Source organism: Heterodontus francisci, chromosome 37 (assembly GCF_036365525.1).
Source record: "Heterodontus francisci isolate sHetFra1 chromosome 37, sHetFra1.hap1, whole genome shotgun sequence".
Lineage (NCBI taxonomy): Eukaryota > Metazoa > Chordata > Chondrichthyes > Heterodontiformes > Heterodontidae > Heterodontus > Heterodontus francisci.
This window is the reverse complement of record NC_090407.1, coordinates 21,098,512-21,119,257: the sequence shown is the minus strand read 5'-3', so window position 1 is coordinate 21,119,257 and position 20,746 is coordinate 21,098,512. Positions and strand designations below refer to the sequence as shown.

General features: G+C 48.0%; 1 protein-coding gene across 7 annotated transcripts in view; it reads left to right on the top strand.

The window, feature by feature from the left end:
* LOC137352122 (segment polarity protein dishevelled homolog DVL-1-like) overlaps nt 1-20,746 on the top strand; it is a 165,680-nt gene that overhangs the window by 42,943 nt on the left and 101,991 nt on the right. For 6 of the 7 annotated variants that reach the window (XM_068017242.1, XM_068017239.1, XM_068017240.1 and 3 more), the window contains 2 exons: nt 3,444-3,513; nt 20,102-20,223. In XM_068017242.1, the coding sequence (XP_067873343.1) occupies nt 3,444-3,513; nt 20,102-20,223 (192 nt within the window). Of the gene's footprint in view, nt 1-3,443; nt 3,514-8,864; nt 9,013-20,101; nt 20,224-20,746 lie in introns of those variants that run through there. The other variant, XM_068017244.1, reaches the window with a different exon arrangement.

Here is a 20,746-nt window from a genome sequence, read left to right as displayed (position 1 = left end):
TGGCTAGGGGCGATGCAGTCACTCACCAGCACCTTCCAAACCTGCGACTTCTAGCACCTAGACGACCATGGGAATACCACCACCTGCAAGTTCCCCTCCAAGCCGCACACCATCCTCACTTGGAAATATATTGCTCTTCCTTCACTGACGCTGGATCAAAATCTTGGAGCTCCCTCTGTAACAGCACTATGGGTGTTCCTACACCACATGGACTGCAGCGATTGAAGAAGGCGGCTCACCACCACTTTGTTAAGGGATGGGCAATGAATGCTGGTCTTGCCAGTGATGCCTCCATTCCATGAACAAATAATTTAGCTCCACGCTGTCAGTCTCTGGGGCACCAGGGGAACTTGATTGGTGAAACTGTGGGCTCTGTACTGTCGGGGAAAGTAAGCTGTGAGGAGGACACAAGGAGACTTCAAAGGGATATAAACCAGTTAAGTAAGTGGGCAAGAATGTGCCAGTTGGAGTATAATGTGGTGAAATGTGAGGTTATTCACTTTGACCTGTCTTAGAGTGAAGACCAAAGTACAGAAAGTCCTCATCAGGGAACTCCTCTTTGCTGATGATGCTGCATTAACATCCCATACAGAAGAGTGTCTGCAGAGACTCATTGACAAGATTGCGGCTGCCTGCAATGAATTTGACCTAACCATCAGCCTCAAGAAAACGAACATCATGGGACAGGATGTCAGAAATGCTCCATCCATCAATATCAGCGACCATGCTCTGGAAGTGGTTCAAGAGTTCACCTACCTAGGCTCAACTATCACCAGTAACCTGTCTCTCGATGCTGAAATCAACAAGCGCATGGGAAAGGCGTCCGCTGCTATGTCCAGACTGGCCAAGAGGGTGTGGGAAAATGGCGTACTGACACGGAACACAAAAGTCCGAGTGTTTCAAGCCTGTGTCCTCAGTACCTTGCTCTACGGCAGCGAGGCCTGGACAACATACGTCAGCCAAGAGCGATGTCTCGATTCATTCCATCTTCGTTGCCTCCGGAGAATCCTTGGCATCAGTTGGCAGGAGCATATCTGCAACGCGGAAGTCCTCGAGGCAGTCAACATCCCCAGCATATACACCTCCTGAGTCAGTGGCGCTTGAGATGGCTTGGCCATGTGAGCCACATGGAAGATGGCAGGATCCCCAAGGACGCGTTGTACAACGAATTCGTAACTGGTATCAGATCCACCGGCCGTCCATGCCTCCGCTTTAAAGACGTCTGCAAACACGACATGAAGTCCTGTGACGTTGACCACAAGTCGGAGTCAGTTGCCAGTGATCGCCAGAGCTGGCGGACAGCCATAAAGGCGGGGCTAAAGAGTGGCGAGTTGAAGAGACTTAGCAGTTGGCAGGAAAAAAGACAGAAGCACAAGGAGAGCGCCAACTGTGTAACAACCCCGACAACCAATTTTATCTGTAGCGCCTGTGGAAGAGTCTGTCACTATAGAATTGGCCTTTATAGCCATTCCAGGAGCTGCTCCACAAACCACTGACCACCTCTAGGCACTTACCCATTGTTTCTCGAGACAAGGAGGCCAAAGAGAGAGAGGAAGAATAGAAAAACAATAGTTCTTTAAATGGTGAGAAACTATTAAATGTTGGTGTTCAGAAGGATTTGGGTGTTCTTGTGCACAAAGCACTGAAAGTTAATAAAAACAAGAAACGCTGGAAATACTCAGCAGGTCTGGCAGCATCTGTTGGGAGAGAAGCAGAGTTAACGTTTCAGGTCAGTGACCCTTTTTCAGAACTGACCTGAAACATTAACTCTGTTTCTTGTTTTTATTTCAGATTTCCAGCATCTGCAGTATTTTGCTTTTATTACAGAAAGTTAATATGCAGGTACAGCAAGCAATTAGGAGGGCAAATGGTATGTTGGCCTTTATTGCAAGGGTATGGAGTACAAGAGTAAGTAAATTTTGCTACAATTGTATAGGGCTTTGGTGAGACCACACCTTGGGAGTACTGTGTAGAGTTTGTGTCTCCAGACCAAAGAATTATATGCTGGCCTTGGAGGCAAAGCAGAAAAGGTTCTCATGTTGATTCCTGGGATGGGAGGGTTGTCCTATGAGGACAGAATGAGTAGAATGGGTCCATACTCTGTGGAATTTAGAAGAATGAGAGGTAATCACATTGAAATATAAGATTCTGAGAGGGCTTGACAGGGCAGATGCTGTTTCCCCAGACTGGAGAGTCTAGAGTTAGGGGGCATAGTCTCAGTATAAGGGGTTAGCCATTTAGAACTGGATGGGTGCAGCTCCAATAACACTGAAGAAGCTTGACACTATCCAGGACACAGCACCCTGCTTGATTGGCACCCCTCCACCACCATAAACATTCACTCCACGACCGGCGCACCTTGCAGTAGTATGTACTATCTACAAGATGCACTTCAACTCAACAAGCCTCCTTCAACAGTACATTCCAAACCCGCAACTCTGCCACCTAGAAGAACAAGGGCAGCAGGCGCATGGGAACACCACCAACGACAAGTCCCCCTTCAAGTTGCACACAATCCTGACTTGAACATATATAGCTTCACTGTCACTGGTCAAAATCTTGAAACTCCCTCCCTAACAGCACTGTGGGTATATCTACACCACATGGACTGTAATGGTTCAAGAAGGAAGCTCACCAACACCTCAAAGATAATTAGGAATGAGCAATAAATGCTTGCCAGCTCATACCCCATGAATGAATAAAAAAATTGGAGATTTCTTCACTCTGTTGTGAATCTTTGGAATCCTCCACACAGAGGGCTATGGATGATCAGTTGACTATATCAATCTCAGTCTTGAATATGTTCTTGGAATCTAAGGGAATCAAGCGATATGGGGGTCGGGTGAGAAAGTGGAGTTTGGGTTGAAGATCAGTCATGATCTTAATGAATGGCGGAGCAGACTCGAGGGGCCATAATGCCTCCTCCTGCTCCTATTTCTTATATTCTTAAGTCACTGAGGTACCAGGGGAACCTATTAGGTGAGACTGAGCTCTGTACTGTCAGTCACTGGAGTACCAGGGGAATCTGATGGGTGAGACTTTGAGTTCTGATAGCCACTGTGTTACCAAGGGACGTCAGTGGGTAAAACTATCCCTCTGCGCAATGTTCCCAGCAGCCATGCAGTTGAGGGTGTGAAATGTGCGAAGAAATGAGGGTTCTTGTGCCCAGGCTGTGTGACAGATGCAGTTCAGTTCAGGCAGCTGTTTGTGGACAGATGACAGGAGCTAATTAGTACTGTTGCTGGCAAGATATCTGGCTATTGGTTGTCATCAGTCTCTAATCGTCGCCAGGAAGATGCTGTTAATTGAATTAAGCAGTGGAATTGTAATTCCCAACATTGATGTAACTGAGATCTAAGTTTCAGCTGCCATTATTGGGCCTCTGGCCTGCTTTATAAATGTTAACGGCGTCCTGGTTAATGCTCCTTTACTTTCCATTGCAGGGTTGTGAAGGAAGAGATTTCAGATGACAATGCCAAGTTACCGTGCTTCAATGGGAGAGTGGTCTCATGGGTAAGTAAGTCATATCGAGGTGGGATGGTGGTGTAGGGGACTGTGGGACAGGGGAGGGGATGATGTATCCCTGCATTTGTGTTATTAATCCAATGGAGGGTCCAGATGACTTCCTGGACTCAGAATGTGCCTAAATACAGGCTTTATTAAAGTCAGAAACAAAAGCAGGAGATGCTGGAAACACTCAGGTCAAGCAGCATTTTCTGCGAGAACAAAGCAGTTAATGTGTCGGGTGTGGTCCCTTAGTTTGGGAGGAACAATAATCAAAAGATACTGAAGGCTGTGAGCGAACAGAGAGACCAGAATACAGAACTGTGGAAAGTGAGAGCGCAGGTAGATAAAGCTACAAAATGGACAAAACTGTTTTGAGTTTTATAAATGGGGTGTGGAGTACAAGAGTAAATAAGTAATAAATTTATATAAACATTGGTTAGATCACAGTTAGAGATTGTCTGCAGTTTTGGGCTCCGTATTATAGGAAGGACATGAAAACCATAGGGCAGAATTTTCAGGCCCCACCAAGGTACAGAGGCAGATGGGGCCTGAAAATATCGGTGTCAGCCGGTGTGCTAGTTTCCCAACATCATTCCTGGAGCAACCCGGTTTGGGGCCTGGCAATCTGCCTGCCCCCACGTTCATTAAGAGCCTTGTTAGCAGCATTTAAAGGAGGCAAACTGGGATTTTCCAGTTGGCCTCCAGTTTTCCGACATGATGGGGGGCAGTTCAACTGCATGAAGGTGTGTACCCAGTAGCAGGTTGGGGTGCCAGCACTCCAGATAGGCCTACAGGCCCTCCCTGCCTGCCTGGGTATGGGTGCAACAAAAAGCTGCCCTGTAGAGGGATTTCCCCCGACCACCGCCCCCCCCCCCCACCTTCCACACTGATGGCCTAGCTGCCTTTCCTATTTTTTATTTGACTTTTTAAAGAAATTGGTGAGAGGGCACACTCATGTTGAAGTGCCCTCTCAGTTACTTATTCTTTTCTGCAGCTTGCTGCTCCTCTGAAGCTGGAAGGTCTCTGATCGTCTCTCCAGCTTTGAGAGCCTGTCTCCTGCCCTTTCAGATTTCCTGCAATTGCAGTATTTTACTCTTGTATTGTTTCATTAGTCAAACTAGTTTACTAGTGAAACAGTGGCTAATCGTCGCAGTTTTGCCAGTGAAATGGTAACTAGTTGAGCTGATGGAGGGGTGGATGTGACGGATTGGACTGTGCTATGTGCAGGTCTGGCTGGTGATGTAAGAACCAGCCCAGCAGGAAAATTACTCTACCGGTGAAAAATGTATTACTTGGCAATTGCAGTATCCAAAATACTATAATGTATATCCAGTAATGTGCTGTGCTGGAGAAATAGTCTCTTGTCACCATTTCTCAATAACGTGCAACAAAAATATATCTTTGATTACCTTAGGGTCCAGTAATGTGCATCTCTAGCTGGAAATCACCAACTCTCTTATTACTTGTGGGCCCTTTCTGACCCTCACTCTCCCTTGCGAATTCATGACTGTCCAAATTGACACTATGCCTTTGCTTCTGTTTGGAACAAAGGCTGACGTCTGAGGTGGAACAAGGAGAAATGTCATTGGTGGTGAGGGATGTGCCTCATCACGACATGTTGTCTATAGTGTAATTGCACACAAAGAGATGAGTGACCATTAGAGAGCAGTGGTCCGGAATGACTGAAGTGCCAATGAAGCAGCCTACACCAATCACCACTGCAGGCAGCCATTAGCTCATTCTGGGATTCAAACCATGTGGCAATTGAAAGTGGATCTTTCTCTGGGTGTTTGGGTCAATCATTGGTCTGTGCTGAATTACCTGATCAGAGCAGTTAGAGAGGGTGAAAGTCCAATTCCTGCTCCTGACCCCTTGCCGAAAATCTCTCAGTTTCAGGTTGGGTAGGCAGTGCATGTAGTGATGTGCAAGGTATCAAACGTTGTATGGGACAGGCTGGATGGACTGGAGGGTCTTTTCCTGTCTGTCATTGTACATAAATTGGGTGTTGTGTGAGGACAGGACAGGATTGGGCTCAGCTCTGACGATCCCCACAGCTGAATAACCTGTTGAAACTTTGGACTGAATCATGATGAATGGCTGTTTGGGCACAAACCCAGAGAGTGCCCACCCCAACAAGTAGTAGGATAGCAGGGAGAGGGAATATCCCGTGTCACTCTGTGTCTGTCATAGTCATAGTTATAGAGTCATAGAGTTATACAGCACAGAATCATGTCTGAGAATGTTTCTGATCTCCACTTCTCGCTCTCCTTTGCTGTGCCAACATAACTGGGACTTTATCTCAAGTATGTTAATTGTTGGGCTGCTTCACCGGGCACCAACAAAGTACTAATCAGGACCTCGATCTGATTCCCTGCTACTCTTATATCTGCTCATTTTCAATCCAGTAAGTGATCAGATTGATCTAAAGTCTCACAGGCAAATTAATATCAGATGTGCAGTATAAAATTATACAGCAATATATGTGTGGTATAAAATGGCTTGAGATATAAAATCATACTTTCAATATAAAATCCAAAGGGTGATATAAAATCCTATGGAAAGTATAAAATGAGACAGGATTCTGGTGCCAGTGGAACCACAATGATGTCAATGGTCAAAACATTAAAATTGCTGAAAGTAAAACTCCTTTCTGCTGTGGTTGTGGCTGGATTCTTGTGGTCCCCTCATTTCTTCAGTAAGGCACCAAACTCAGCTCTTATTTCCAAGCTCGGGCGCCTTAACTGAAGAACAGAGCTTAGTCAATGTTCACAAACCTCCTTCATTGCACAATGAGTTTTTATCCAAACACCTGTCACAAGCTCTGAGTTCTCAAATTGAGTTTCATAAGGACTTGTCAACATTTTTCAGAGCCCCTGAATTTAACTAATTTCTGAATTCATTTCTGAATCCAAGTCATTGATGTAAATTGGGAACAGTAGAAGTCCCAATACTAAGCTGTGGGACACACCACTCAGTACTTGCCCCATCCTGTCATTACTACCCTTTTTAACCAGTGCCTGTTGTTTCTAATCTTCAGCCAACTTCTTAGCCATAGTTTTGCCCTGAATTGTCACAGCTTTGAGCTTAATTAATGACCTTTTGTGTCAAAATTTATCAAATGCCTTTTAGAAATCTAAATACACACCGTACCCACTGCAAGCTCTGTTCCCTAGCCACCAAATCCATCCCTCTGAACCAGACTGCTTGCAAACTTTCTGTCATATTTAACCTCAAGATGAGCTTCTGACCACATATCCGCACCGTTACTAAGACCACCTGTTTCAACCTCCATAGAATTACCTGGCTCAGCTCAGTGGGAATGGAAAGTCCTAATGTTATTCCTCGAATTGACGTGGTGATTCTGAAACACAGGCAGTGAGTGAGAGTGAAGTGTCTGACTGAGTATGCTACTGTTATAGGTTGGTGTGCCTTCTGTCTCTGCTCGGGCCCGTTACTGTTAGGTGATGCTGGCTTAATCAGGAACTGGAGGTCATAAACTTATACTGTACCAGGCAGGCATGCTTGTGAACATTTAATGCAAGGCAGTATTATAGCCCAGTAACCCACTACAAGTTCATTGCCATTGCGCATCCTATGTTTTATATACAGCCAGTGTGTCTGGGAGCACAGATTTTCAATGGTTACCTAAAATCAGTGAAAAAACAAATACAAACTGAACTGAAATTCCAAATATATAATGTGCACAGGTTGAGGAGAACAGTATTTTTATGTGATACATGGAGAGGAGTGGGGTTTGAGGCACAGCACCCTGAAACCAGTGATGCTCTTTAGAGAAGCTGAATGCAATTGAAAGCAAGTCAGGAGCAAGCAGCTTGCAAAAGAATTCAAGAGACTTGTGCTATCTTCAGAGTGAGAAGTGATGAGTGATTTGGTTGGGGATTAACCTGCTGTGTCACATGCCAGTAGGGGTGGCCTGCTGGAGAAGCCACAGTAACTTGACACTGTCACTCCATCTCTTGCCCCTGCCTCAGTCCATTTGTTGCTTAAGCCCTCATCCATGCCTTTGTTACCTCTATATTTGACTGTTCCAATTCTCTCCTGGCCAGCCTCCCATCTTCCACCCTCTGTAAACTTGAGGTCATCTAAACTATGCTGCCCATACCCTAACTTGTACCAAGTCCCGTTCACCCATACCCCTGTGCTTGTTAACCTACTTTGACTCCTGGTTGAGCTGCACCTCATTTTTAAAAATTCTCATTCTTTGTTTTCAAATTTATCCATGACCTCACACCTCCTTATCTGTGTAACCTCCTCCAGACTGACAGCCCTTTGAGATCTCTGCACTGCTCCAAGTCTGGCCTCTTGTGCATCTCTGATTTTAATCACTCCACCATTGGCGACTTTCAGCTGTCTAGGCCTTAAGTCCTAGAATTCCCTTCCTAAACCATTCTGTCTTTCCACCTCTCCTCCTTTATGACGTCCCTTAAAACCTACCTTTTTGACCAAGCATTTGGCCACCTGTCCTGATATCTCTTTATGTGGCTTGGTGTTAAATTTTATTTGATAACGCTCCTGTTTACTATGTCAAAGGTGCTATGTAAATGCAGTTGTTGTAAGGTATTATGTTGTTGTGCATAAAGCTAATTATATGATACCATTATATGATGGCTAGTTCTTCGTAGATGAAGATTAAGGGAAGATTTGGCTCTATGGGTGTTGGCATGCTCACTGGTGATTTAACAGTCCAATTCTAGATCAACAGTATTACACTATCATGTAACAGCTTACATTTAGATAATGCTTTTAACCTAGTAAAATGTCCCAAGGTGCTTCACATGAACAATTATCAAACAAAATTTGACACTGAGCCACATAAGGTGATATTAGGACAGATGAAGCAAGGTAAATCCCACCTAGTGAGGGGCATGTAGGGTGGAATTTTGCACAAATGTACAGGGATTCTGTATTTCACCTGACCAGCCCCTGTCCACCCTGCCAGCTCAAGTGAACAGTGATAACTGTGAACTGTTCCATCTTAACTATCCAGGCAGGAGAATTCCAAAAGGGGGAGGTATTTTTTGTTACACCAGTCACTTATATAGTATTAGTTGAATTATTTTGATTGCTCTAGCAAAGAGCTAGCACAGACATGCCGAACAGTATTGCTTTCTGTTCTATAAACCTGTATAGTAACAATGACTTGGTGAATCATTCAACTCTGTAGTAAGTTATTTCCATCAGTGTGTATGTGACTCTGAAATGACCTCTGTTGTTGCTCCCTAGTGTTACTTTACCTTAAATGCCTGCTCAGGTCAGGGGAAAAAATCCGACCCGAACCCGACAGAACCACATTGGATCCAAGTGTGACCCGGCCTGAGTCCCTCCATTTTTTTCCCACGCCCGACCCGACCACTGGAATGTTCCCTTTACCTACCTTGCGACTCCGAATCTGCAGGAAGCTGCAGCATGAACGTGATGACGTCATAGAGACGCTCACTGCGCAGACTCAGTTTCCCTCCTTGATGTCCCGGACTCCCAGCTCAGGTAGTCTTTTTACTTTTAACACTTCCCAGCAGAGCAAAATGCAATTCTTACTTTGTGTGTCCGACCCGAGCCCGAAGGCCGGACCCAGAAGAGCTACCAGAACCCGACACGTCGTCGGGTCCCATCGGGTTTGGGTCGGGTAGCAGGCCTTTACTTTACCTTTCCCACAGGCTGAACAAGATCTGCTTCTAGTTTCATACAGCAAGGTTCCTCAAACAGTAGTGAGGTGAATGATCAGTTAATTTGTTTTTGTTGTGTTCTGAGGAGGAATTTCTTCTCTCAGGTTCGTTAATCTTTGGAATTTTCTATCTCGGAGCAGTGGAGGCTGAGTCATTGAATATATTCAAGGCTGAGTTAGACAGATTTTGATCCACAAAGGAGTCCAGGGTTATGAGAGGGCAGGCAGGAAGGTAAAGTTGAGTCCATGATCAGATCATCCCTGATCTTATTGAATGGTATAGCAGGCTCAAGGAGCCGAATGGCCTACTTCTCCTATTTCTTATATTCTTATGATCTTAGGACACTGGACAGTGGCGCAGTGGTTAGCACTGCAGCCTCACAGCTCCAGGGACCCGGGTTCGATTCCGGGTACTGCCTGTGTGGAGTTTGCAAGTTCTCCCTGTGTCTGCGTGGGTTTTCTCCGGGTGCTCCGGTTTCCTCCCACAAGCCAAAAGATTTGCAGGTTGACAGGTAAATTGGCCATTATAAAATTGTCACTAGTATAGGTAGGTGGTAGGGAAATACAGGGACAGGTGGGGATGTTTGGTAGGAATATAGGATTAGTATAAATGGGTGGTTGATGTTCGGCACAGACTCGGTGGGCCGAAGGGCCTGTTTCAGTGCTGTATCTCTCTAATCTAACTCTAATCTCTCTTCTTCAACGGGATCTTTTACATTAACCTGAGAGGGCAGATAGGGCTTCAGTTTAACATCTTCTCTGAGAGATGGCCCCACAGAGCAAGAGAGCATCGCCTGGTGTGGAACTGTGCTGAGTTAGCTCATCTCAGTAGGAACAGTGATGGGGGCTGCAAATGGCCTCAGTGCCCCTTGATTAGAGAGAGGAGAAATCAGCCAGGGTTCCTGCTGCTGATCACTGTCTAATAATCTCTGCTGGATCATATGGGGAATGGTCAGGATCTGGTTTGGTGTGGCACCTACCCAATGACTACAGCGGCAGCTGGGAGTCTTTTGAACTCTTGCCTCTGGTGTTGCATCAAATCCTGAATCTTCAGGAAACCAGAGAGTGCAAAGTCTAATCATGTTCCACAGAGACGGTGACAAGCCAGAGGAACGTTATCATCAGATTGTGCTGTAAATCAGGCTGTGGGCGGTAGCAATTATTGGAAAGATGGAATAAAAGATTTCAAAGTTCACATTTCATCATTCAGATAGTCCAGGATAAACCCTGGTTCTGCAGTTGTTACTGTATCTCCTCCCAACCTCTCCCTCCATCTCCTGTAGGGTAGTCTCTAGATCACATCGATTACATAGAATATAAAGCACAGAAACAGGCTTTTTAGCCCAACTAGTCTGCGCTAGTGTTTCTACTCCATACGAGCCTCCTACTATGTCATCTACCTCTCCTCAGCCTTCCAGCATATCTTTCTTTTCCCTTTTTTCATGTGTGCTATCTAGTTTCCTCTTTAAAGTATCTAAGCTATTTGCCTCAACCACTTCCTGTAGTAATGAGTTCCACATTCTAACCACTCTGAATAAAGAGATTTCTCCTTATTTCTCTGTTGAATTCAACAGTAACTATCCTATATTGTCTCTCAGGTGCTAGCTACAGAGACTTTTTAAGTAAGTAATGAGTCTCTGGTCAGACCTCACTGTGATTACAGTCTGTCACTTGGTTACCATGACACAAGAGAGACATTCAAGCCCTGAAGGTGGTGCAGAGAAGGGCCACAAGATAGAAGCATAGCATCGGTTTCCTCCCACAGCTAAAGACTTTCAGGTTGATAGGCAAATTGGCCATTGTAAATTGCTCCTAGTATATGTAGGTAGTAGGAGAATTGAGGGAAGGTGGGGATGTGGTAGGGAATATGGGATTAATGTAGGATTAGTATAAATGGGTGGTTGATGGTCGGCACAGACTCGGTGGGCTGAAGGGCCTGTTTCAGTGCTGTATCTCTCTATGACTAAATTTTTTATCAGAGAGATTTGGTTATGACGAAAGACTACAGAGACATGGGCTTTTCAATCTTAAAAAGGGGCAACTGAGGAGACCAGAAATGGTACGTCCTGAGTACTACTGCTACTTCACAAGGGGACATGGGTTCAAACTGAGACACACATTCAGGATTGATGTCCAGGAAGTTCTCCACATAGCAGCGGTCAATACATTTAATAGCCTTCTGAAGTGCCTTGGGATCATTTAAGTAACAATTGGATGCTGTGATGGGGGTTTATAGTTTTTTTTTTTGCCAGTGCGCTCTTGGCTGGCTCCCCACCTTTCACCTTTTGTAAATTTGAGGTCATCCAAAACTCAGCTGCCTGTATTCTAACGCATGCCAATTCCCATTCACTCTCCACCCCTGTGCTTGCTCACCTACGTTGGTCCCTGGTCTAGCAATGTCTCGATTTTAAAATTTTCATACTTGTTTTCAAATTCCTCATATACTAATGGCCTTACTCATCCATATCTATCATCTGATCACAAATTCAACTGTAAACAAGAAAATTAACTGATTAAGGAGCTCAGATGAAAGGTTGGGTTTTGAGATTGTAAAAACAAAGGGAGGTCAAGCTAATTAGAGTAGGAGGTCAGCAATGTTACTGAAAAACCAGAGAACAGGTCAATCACTTAAATATTCAGTAGATTGCTGTAGGTACAGGTTAGCTGGTTCTCCCTCACTGAAGTACCTAGCAGCACAAGACAACCCTTTTCTTCCACTGTTTTACATCCAAGCAAGTGTGACGGTGAAAAGACATGCAAAAAAGAAAGACTTGCATTTAGATAGTGCCGTTCACAACTTCTGGACATCCCAAAGTACCTCATAGCCAATGAAGTAGTCCTGAAATGTAGGTCACCATTGCAATATAGGAAACGTGGCATGCACCCCGCGCACAGCAAGATGCCACATACAGCAACGAGACAATGACCAGGCAATTTTTTTTATTTGGTCATGGGATGTGGCCGTTGCGAGCAAGGCCAGCATTTATTGCCCATCCTGATTGCAGTTGAGAAGGTGGAGGTGAGCCGTCTTCTTGAACCGCAGCAGTCCACGTGGTGTAGGTATACTCACTATGCTGTTAGGGAGGGAGTTCTAAGATTTTTTGACCCAGTGACAGTGAAGGAATGGCGATATAGTTCTAAGTCAGATGGTATGTGACTTGGAGGGGAGCTTGCAGGTGATGGTGTTCCCATTCATCTGCTGTCCTTGTCCTTCTAGCTAATAGAGGTCACGGGTATGGGCGCTGCTTTCGAAGGAGCCTTGGTGAGTTGCTGCAGTACATTTTGTAGCTTCCACTGTTGAAGGGAATGAATGTTTAAGGTGGTGGATGGGGTGTTGATCTAGCAAGCTGCTTTGTCCTGGGTGGTGTGAAGCTTCTTGAGTGTAGTTGGAACTGCATTCTTCCAAGCAAGTGGAATGTATTCCATTACACTCCTGCCTTGTGCCTTGTAGATGGTGGTCAGGCTTTGGGGAGTCAGGAGATGAGTTACTTGCTGCAGAATTCCCAGCCTCTAATCTGCTCTTGTAACCACAGTATGGCTGGTCAAGTTGAGTTTCTGGTCAGTGGTAACCTCCTGAATGTTGATGGTTGGGGAATTCAACAATGGTAAGGTGTTTGAAAGTCAAGGGGAGATGGTTAGATTCTCTCTTGTAGATGGTTATTGTCTGGCACTTGTGTGGTGTGAATATGATTTGCCATTTATTAGCCCAAGTCTGAATGCTATCCAGGTCTTGCTGTAGGCAGGCATGGACTCCTTCATGTATCTGAGGAGTTGCGAATGGTACTGAACACTGTGCAATCATCAGTGAACATCCCCACTTCCTACCTTATCCTGGGGGGAAGGTCATGGATGAAGCTGCTGAAGACGGTTGGGCATAGGACACTACCCTAATGAACTCCTGTAGTTATGTCCTGGGGCTGAGATGATTGGCCACCAACAGCCACAACCATCTTCCTTTGTGCTAGGTATAACTCCAACCAAGGGAGTGTTTTCCCCTTGATTCCCATTGACTTCAATTTTGTTAGAGCACCTTGATCAATCTGGTCTATTGATGTTGATTGAGGGACAAACACCAGCTAGGATACTGGGAGAACTCCCTGCTCCTCCCCAAAAGAGTGCCAAACTTTTGAAAATGTTCCCAAGGCATTGTTCTGAAGAGAAGCAGGGGAGCTCTCACCACCTGCCCAAGCCAACATTTGCTCATCCTGGAGCTCTCCGTGCTCCTCTCCATGCACAAATTGGCTGCCACTTTTCCCACACCACAATAGAGACCACACTACAAAAGTACTCAGATTAGCTGCAAAACGGCCTGGGTGACTGGAGGTCGTGAAAGACGCCATAGAGATGTAAGTTTTTTTTCTGCTTTGAGAGGGATTGGGGGTTGCTGAAGCCCATGGAACCTGAGGATTAAGCACTTCAGGACAAGGCGAGTAAACGGGGCAAAAGAGAGAAATCTTGTTGACTCTCTGCCACTCTATTTCCTATCTCTTTCTCCCCGCCCCCCTCCCCCCCCCCCCCACCACCCCATCTCCACCCGCTCTGAGGTATCTCGCTGTGCCACCAATTCACACAGTATGCCTTCTCTATCCCCCCTCCCATAGCGTCTCCTCTTTTCCCGCACCCCCACCCCCAACAGTGTGCCTCGTTTGTCCCCTTCTCGCAGTGTGCCTCGTTTGTCCCCTTCTCGCAGTGTGCCTCGTTTGTCCCCTTCTCGCAGTGTGCCTCGTCTGTCCCCTTCTCGCAGTGTGCCTCGTCTGTCCCCTTCTCGCAGTGTGCCTCGTCTGCCCCCTTCTCGCAGTGTGCCTCGTCTGCCCCCTTCTCGCAGTGTGCCTCGTCTGCCCCCTTCTCGCAGTGTGCCTCGTCTGCCCCCTTCTCGCAGTGTGCCTCGTCTGCCCCCTTCTCGCAGTGTGCCTCGTCTGCCCCCTTCTCGCAGTGTGCCTCGTCTGCCCCCTTCTCGCAGTGTGCCTCGTCTGCCCCCTTCTCGCAGTGTGCCTCGTCTGCCCCCTTCTCGCAGTGTGCCTCGTCTGCCCCCTTCTCGCAGTGTGCCTCGTCTGCCCCCTTCTCGCAGTGTGCCTCGTCTGCCCCCTTCTCGCAGTGTGCCTCGTCTGCCCCCTTCTCGCAGTGTGCCTCGTCTGCCCCCTTCTCGCAGTGTGCCTCGTCTGCCCCCTTCTCGCAGTGTGCCTCGTCTGCCCCCTTCTCGCAGTGTGCCTCGTCTGCCCCCTTCTCGCAGTGTGCCTCGTCTGCCCCCTTCTCGCAGTGTGCCTCGTCTGCCCCCTTCTCGCAGTGTGCCTCGTCTGCCCCCTTCTCGCAGTGTGCCTCGTCTGCCCCCTTCTCGCAGTGTGCCTCGTCTGCCCCCTTCTCGCAGTGTGCCTCGTCTGCCCCCTTCTCGCAGTGTGCCTCGTCTGCCCCCTTCTCGCAGTGTGCCTCGTCTGCCCCCTTCTCGCAGTGTGCCTCGTCTGCCCCCTTCTCGCAGTGTGCCTCGTCTGCCCCCTTCTCGCAGTGTGCCTCGTCTGCCCCCTTCTCGCAGTGTGCCTCGTCTGCCCCCTTCTCGCAGTGTGCCTCGTCTGCCCCCTTCTCGCAGTGTGCCTCGTCTGCCCCCTTCTCGCAGTGTGCCTCGTCTGCCCCCTTCTCGCAGTGTGCCTCGTCTGCCCCCTTCTCGCAGTGTGCCTCGTCTGCCCCCTTCTCGCAGTGTGCCCCGTATGCCCCCTTCTCGCCGTCTGCCCCGTCTATGCCCCCTTCTCGCCGTCTGCCCCGTCTATGCCCCCTTCTCGCAGTCTGCCCCCTTCTCGCAGTCTGCCCCCTTCTCGCAGTGTGCCCCCTTCTCGCAGTCTGCCCCGTCTATGCCCCCTTCTCGCAGTCTGCCCCGTCTATGCCCCCTTCTCGCAGTCTGCCCCGTCTATGCCCCCTTCTCGCAGTCTGCCCCGTCTATGCCCCCTTCTCGCAGTGTGCCTCTTCTATGCCCCCTTCTCGCAGTGTGCCCCTTCTATGCCCCCTTCTCGCACTCTGCCCCCTTCTCGCACTCTGCCCCCTTCTCGCACTCTGCCCCCTTCTCGCACTCTGCCCCCTTCTCGCAGTCTGCCCCCTTCTCGCAGTCTGCCCCCTTCTCGCAGTGTGCCCCTTCTATGCCCCCTTCTCGCAGTGTGCCTCGTCTGCCCCCTTCTCGCCGTCTGCCCCGTCTATGCCCCCTTCTCGCCGTCTGCCCCGTCTATGCCCCCTTCTCGCCGTCTGCCCCGTCTATGCCCCCTTCTCGCAGTCTGCCCCCTTCTCGCAGTCTGCCCCCTTCTCGCAGTCTGCCCCCTTCTCGCAGTCTGCCCCGTCTATGCCCCCTTCTCGCAGTCTGCCCCGTCTATGCCCCCTTCTCGCAGTCTGCCCCGCCTGCCCCCTTCTCGCAGTCTGCCCCGTCTATGCCCCCTTCTCGCAGTCTGCCCCTTCTATGCCCCCTTCTCGCAGTGTGCCCCTTCTATGCCCCCTTCTCGCAGTGTGCCCCTTCTATGCCCCCTTCTCGCAGTGTGCCCCTTCTATGCCCCCTTCTCGCAGTCTGCCCCCTTCTCGCAGTCTGCCCCCTTCTCGCAGTCTGCCCCCTTCTCGCAGTCTGCCCCCTTCTCGCAGTGTGCCCCTTCTATGCCCCCTTCTCGCAGTGTGCCCCTTCTATGCCCCCTTCTCGCAGTGTGCCCCGCCTGCCCCCTTCTCGCAGTGTGCCCCGCCTGCCCCCTTCTCGCAGTCTGCCCCGTCTATGCCCCCTTCTCGCAGTCTGCCCCGTCTATGCCCCCTTCTCGCAGTCTGCCCCGTCTATGCCCCCTTCTCGCAGTCTGCCCCGTCTATGCCCCCTTCTCGCAGTCTGCCCCGTCTATGCCCCCTTCTCGCAGTCTGCCCCGTCTATGCCCCCTTCTCGCAGTCTGCCCCGTCTATGCCCCCTTCTCGCAGTCTGCCCCGTCTATGCCCCCTTCTCGCAGTCTGCCCCGTCTATGCCCCCTTCTCGCAGTCTGCCCCGTCTATGCCCCCTTCTCGCAGTCTGCCCCGTCTATGCCCCCTTCTCGCAGTCTGCCCCGTCTATGCCCCCTTCTCGCAGTGTGCCCCGTCTATGCCCCCACGGCATGGTGACTCCTCTGTTCCTCCCTCATAGTCTGCCCGCTCTGTCCCTCCCTCATAGTCTGCCCGCTCTGTCCCTCCCTCATAGTCTGCCCGCTCTGTCCCTCCCTCGCACTCTGCCCTTCCCTCGCAGTCTGCCTTCTCTCCTCACAATGTCTATCCTCTGCGGCCTTTCCCCACTTGGTGTGCCCTACTTGTTTAACGGATGGTGAAGGATTTGGCTTCGCATTTAGTGAGGACCGTTGCAGCTGCAGAGCCCATGGCCATTTTGGGTATTTCTGTTTTGAGCCTGCCTGGAGGTGATTGGCTACTCGGTGGTCGTGGGTATGAAAGTCATTCCTGGGCCAAGACTCGGCTCAGAGACGCTTCTTGTAATTTGTCATTGTGTGATCAATTTTGCATTGGTTTGCAGTAATGAGAGAATCTGAGAAATTCAAGGATGTGGCTAAACAGGGTCATTGATTTCCCTCCACCAGCCCCCCATACCTTTCTGTGAGTGTCAGAAGGCTATTCAACATTGTGAAGCATCATAAACAATCTTGTTTCTACCAGATTGGCTGCACTCATTTCCCTTCTTAACTTGAGCGCTGAGGTCAATTGTACTCCTTCCTCCTGCCTTGGTTGTGATCAGCTGATCCAGCACAAAGCGGGAGTAGGACCCAGGACAGTTTGCCCTGTGTGGCCAAGTGCCGCACAGGACAGTATATTTAACCACTGAATCATTTGGGGAGCTGTGAGAGAGCCTTGTATATGCTCCTGGTAATGCAATGGGAAGTTCGGAAATCTAGCTCCTGCCCTTTTAGGATGTGTTAGTCTTGGCTCAGTGGTAACACTGGCCACAGAGTCAGGTTGTGTTCGAATCCCACTTCAAGGAATTGAGCCCGTAATCCAGGCTGACACTCTGTGAGGGGAGGTGCTGCATTGTTGGAGGTGCTGTCTTTTGGATGAGGCATTAAATCGAGACCCCATCTGCCCTGTTAGGTTGATGTAAAAAAATTCCATGGCGCTATTTGAGAAAGCGCAGAGGCGTTCTCCCTGGCTAATATTTATTCCTCAACCAACATCAGTAAAACAGACACTGTGACCATTAACGCAGTTTTATCTGTGCGATCGTGCTGTGTGCAAATTGGCTGCCAAATTTCTTACATTACAACAGTGACCACTCTTCAAAATTACTACATTGGCTGCAAAGTGCTTTGGGCCATCCTGAATTAATGAAAGGTACAAATTATTTTTTCCCATCATTTTTCTTTCTTTTTGTTTGGTGAAGACAAATGTAAGTCCCTTACAGTCAGAAACAGGGGAATTTATTATGGGAAGCAAAGAAATGTCTGACCAACTAAATGCATACTTTGGTTCTGTCTTCACAAAAGAGGACACAAATATCATAGCAGAAATGTTGGGGAGCACAGGGTTTAGTGAGAGGGAGGAATTGAAGGAAATAAGTATTAGTAGAGAAATGGTGTTGGGGAAATTGATGGGATTGAAGGCCGATAAATCCCCAGGGCCTGATGGTATGCATCCCAGAATACTTAAGGAAGTGGCCCTAGAAATAGTGGATGCATTGGTGGTCATCTTCCAAGATTCTGTAGACTCTGGAACAGTTCCGACAGGTTGGAGAGTAGCTAATGTAGCCCCACTATTTAAAAAGGGAGATAGAGAGAAAACAGGGAATTATAGACCAGTCAGCCTGACGTTGGTAGTGGGGAAAATTCTAGAGTCCATTATCAAAGATTTTATAGCAGAGCACTTGGAGAACAGTGGTAGAATCGAACAGAGTCAGCATGGATTTACGAAAGGGAAATCATGCTTGACAAATCTACTAGAATTCTTCGAGGATGTAACTAGTAGAGTTGATGAGGGGGAGGCAGTGGATGTGGTTTATTTGGTCTTCAGAAGGCTTTTGACAAAGTCCCACATAAGAGATTAGCGTGTAAAATTAAAGCGCATGGGTTGGGGGTAGTGTATTGCGATGGATAGAAAATTGGTTGGCAGATAGGAAACAAAGAGTAGGAATAAACAGGTCTTTTTCCGAATGGCAGGCAGTGACTAGTGAGGTACTGTAGGGATCGGTGCCAGGACCCCAGCTATTCACACTATATATTAATGATTTAGATGAGGGAACTAAATGTAATATCTCCAAATTTGCAGATGACACAAAACTGGGTGGGAGGGTGAGTTGTGAGGAGGATTCAGAGAGGCTTCCGGGTGATTTGGACAAGAGTGAGTGGGCAAATCCATGGCAAATGCAGTATAATGTGAATAAATGTGAGGTTATCCACTTTGGTAGCAAAAACAGGAAGGCAGATTATTATCTGAACGGCTGTAAACTGAGAGAGGTGAATATGCAACGAGACCTGGGTGTTCTCGTACACCAGTTGCTGAAGGTAAGCATGCAGGTGCAACTGGCGGTAAAAAAGGCAAAAGGCCTTCATAGCGAGAGGATTTGAGTACAGGAATAGGGATGTCTTGCTGCAATTATACAGGGCCTTGGTGAGGCCACACCTGGAATATTGTGTGCAGTTTTGGTCTCCTTATCTGAGGAAGGATGTTCTTACTATAGAGGGAGTGTAGCAAAGGTTTCCCAGACTGATTCCTGGGATGGCAGGACTGACGTATGAGGAGAGATTGAGTCAGTTAGGATTGTATTTGCTGGAGTTCAGAAGAGTGAGGGGGGAATCTCATAGAAACCTATAAAATTCTAACAGGATTTGACAGGGTAGATGCAGGAAGGATGTTCCTGACGGTGGGGGAGTCCAGAACCAGGGGTCATAGTCTAAGGATATGGGGTAAACCTTTCAGGACTGAGATGAGAAATTTCTTCACCCAGAGAGAGTTGAGCCTGTGGAATTCTCTACCACAGAAAGCAGTTGTGGCCAAAACATTGTATGTTTTCAAGAAGGAGTTAGATATAGCTTTTGGGGCGAAAGGGATCAAATGATATGGGGGGAAAGCGGGAACAGGTTGGATGATCAGCCATGATCATTATGAATGGCGGAGCAGGCTCAAATGGCCTACTCCTCCTATTTTCTATGTTTCTCTTGCTCGATCTCTTTCTTTCATTCTCACTATCTTTGTTATCTTTCTCTAGCTTTCTCTTTTGCTGCCTCTCTTTCTCCCTTTTTCTTTCTCCTCTGTTGTGTTTTTAACATACTCGCCTCCATCCCACTTCAGAGAAAGGCTGATTTTATAAATGGGGAAAGTTCACTACTTGCAAAGTAAACAGGATATGTTATTAAAAAAAATACCTAGGGACGCTGAGGCAGAGGAGGAAATGTGTGATGTGCCCTCAGTAACGCAGGGCAGTAATCTAATAATGGAGCGGAAAGTGATACTGATCAGCTTGACACCCTTCGTGAGGAGGTACAGGCAAGGCACATTAATAAATGGAATTTAAAGTGCCCTATTAATGAAATGTCATGGGGAATAGAGCAAGTGAGAAATACTCAGCAAGTTTGCATGTACCTATCCCCTTTGTCACCAGTTTAGCAGTTCTTTGTTGTTAGGTAATGTTTGTGCAAATTCTTGCCTGATGGTATGATTACAGCTTATAATACAGGATGTAGAGTGTCAGCTTGGCTCATTTGGCATTGCTCCCCCCACTTGCCAGTGTCTCCCACACATCCCCCACCAGAGTATCTCCTTCTCTCTGCCTCTCCCCACCGTCCCTGGTCTCACCACCCTTCCTCGTCACCACTTGTCTTCTCTCCTTCTCCTGTTTCCTTCCTTTCCCTACCCTTTCACTTCGCCCTACCCTGTGCTCTGCCTCCTCCCCACCCAACTCAGTCGCTCCTCTCAGTCTGTGTCTGTCTTTTTCCACAGCTGGTCTTGGCTGAAGGCTCGGCATCTGACGGGGGCTCACAGTGTGCAGACAGTATGTCAGAGTTACCACCCCCCATCGAGAGGACCGGAGGCATCGGCGACTCCCGGCCACCATCCTTTCAGTAAGAACTTTTCTTGTTCGAGTTCTAGAGTGGAGCTTCATTGAGTGAGGAGAAATATCTAGCAGTGTCTGTCCTCTGCTTCCATGCCAGACAAATGGTAGAAGTGACAGTGGAGAGCATTTCGGGGATAGTGACCATAACTCTTAAGATTTAAGGTAGTTATGGAAAAGGACAAAGATGGACAGGAAATAAAGGTACTGAATTGGGGGAAGGCCGATTTCAATATAATAAAACAGGATCTGGCCAAAGTGGACTGGGAGCAGCTACTTGTCGGAAAGTCTCCAAAAGGCCAGTGGGAGTCCTTTAAAAAGGAAATAGTGAGCGTTCAGGGCCAACATGTTCCCTTAAAGGTGAAGGGTAGGACCAACAAGTCCAGGGAACCTGGATGTCAAGGGATATAGAGGATTGGATAAGGAAAAAAAAGGAGGCTTATGGCAGATTCAGAGGGCTGAAAACAGCTGAGGCCCTAGAGGAGTATAGAAAGTGTAGGGGGGTACTTTAAAAAGTAATTAGGAGAGTCAAG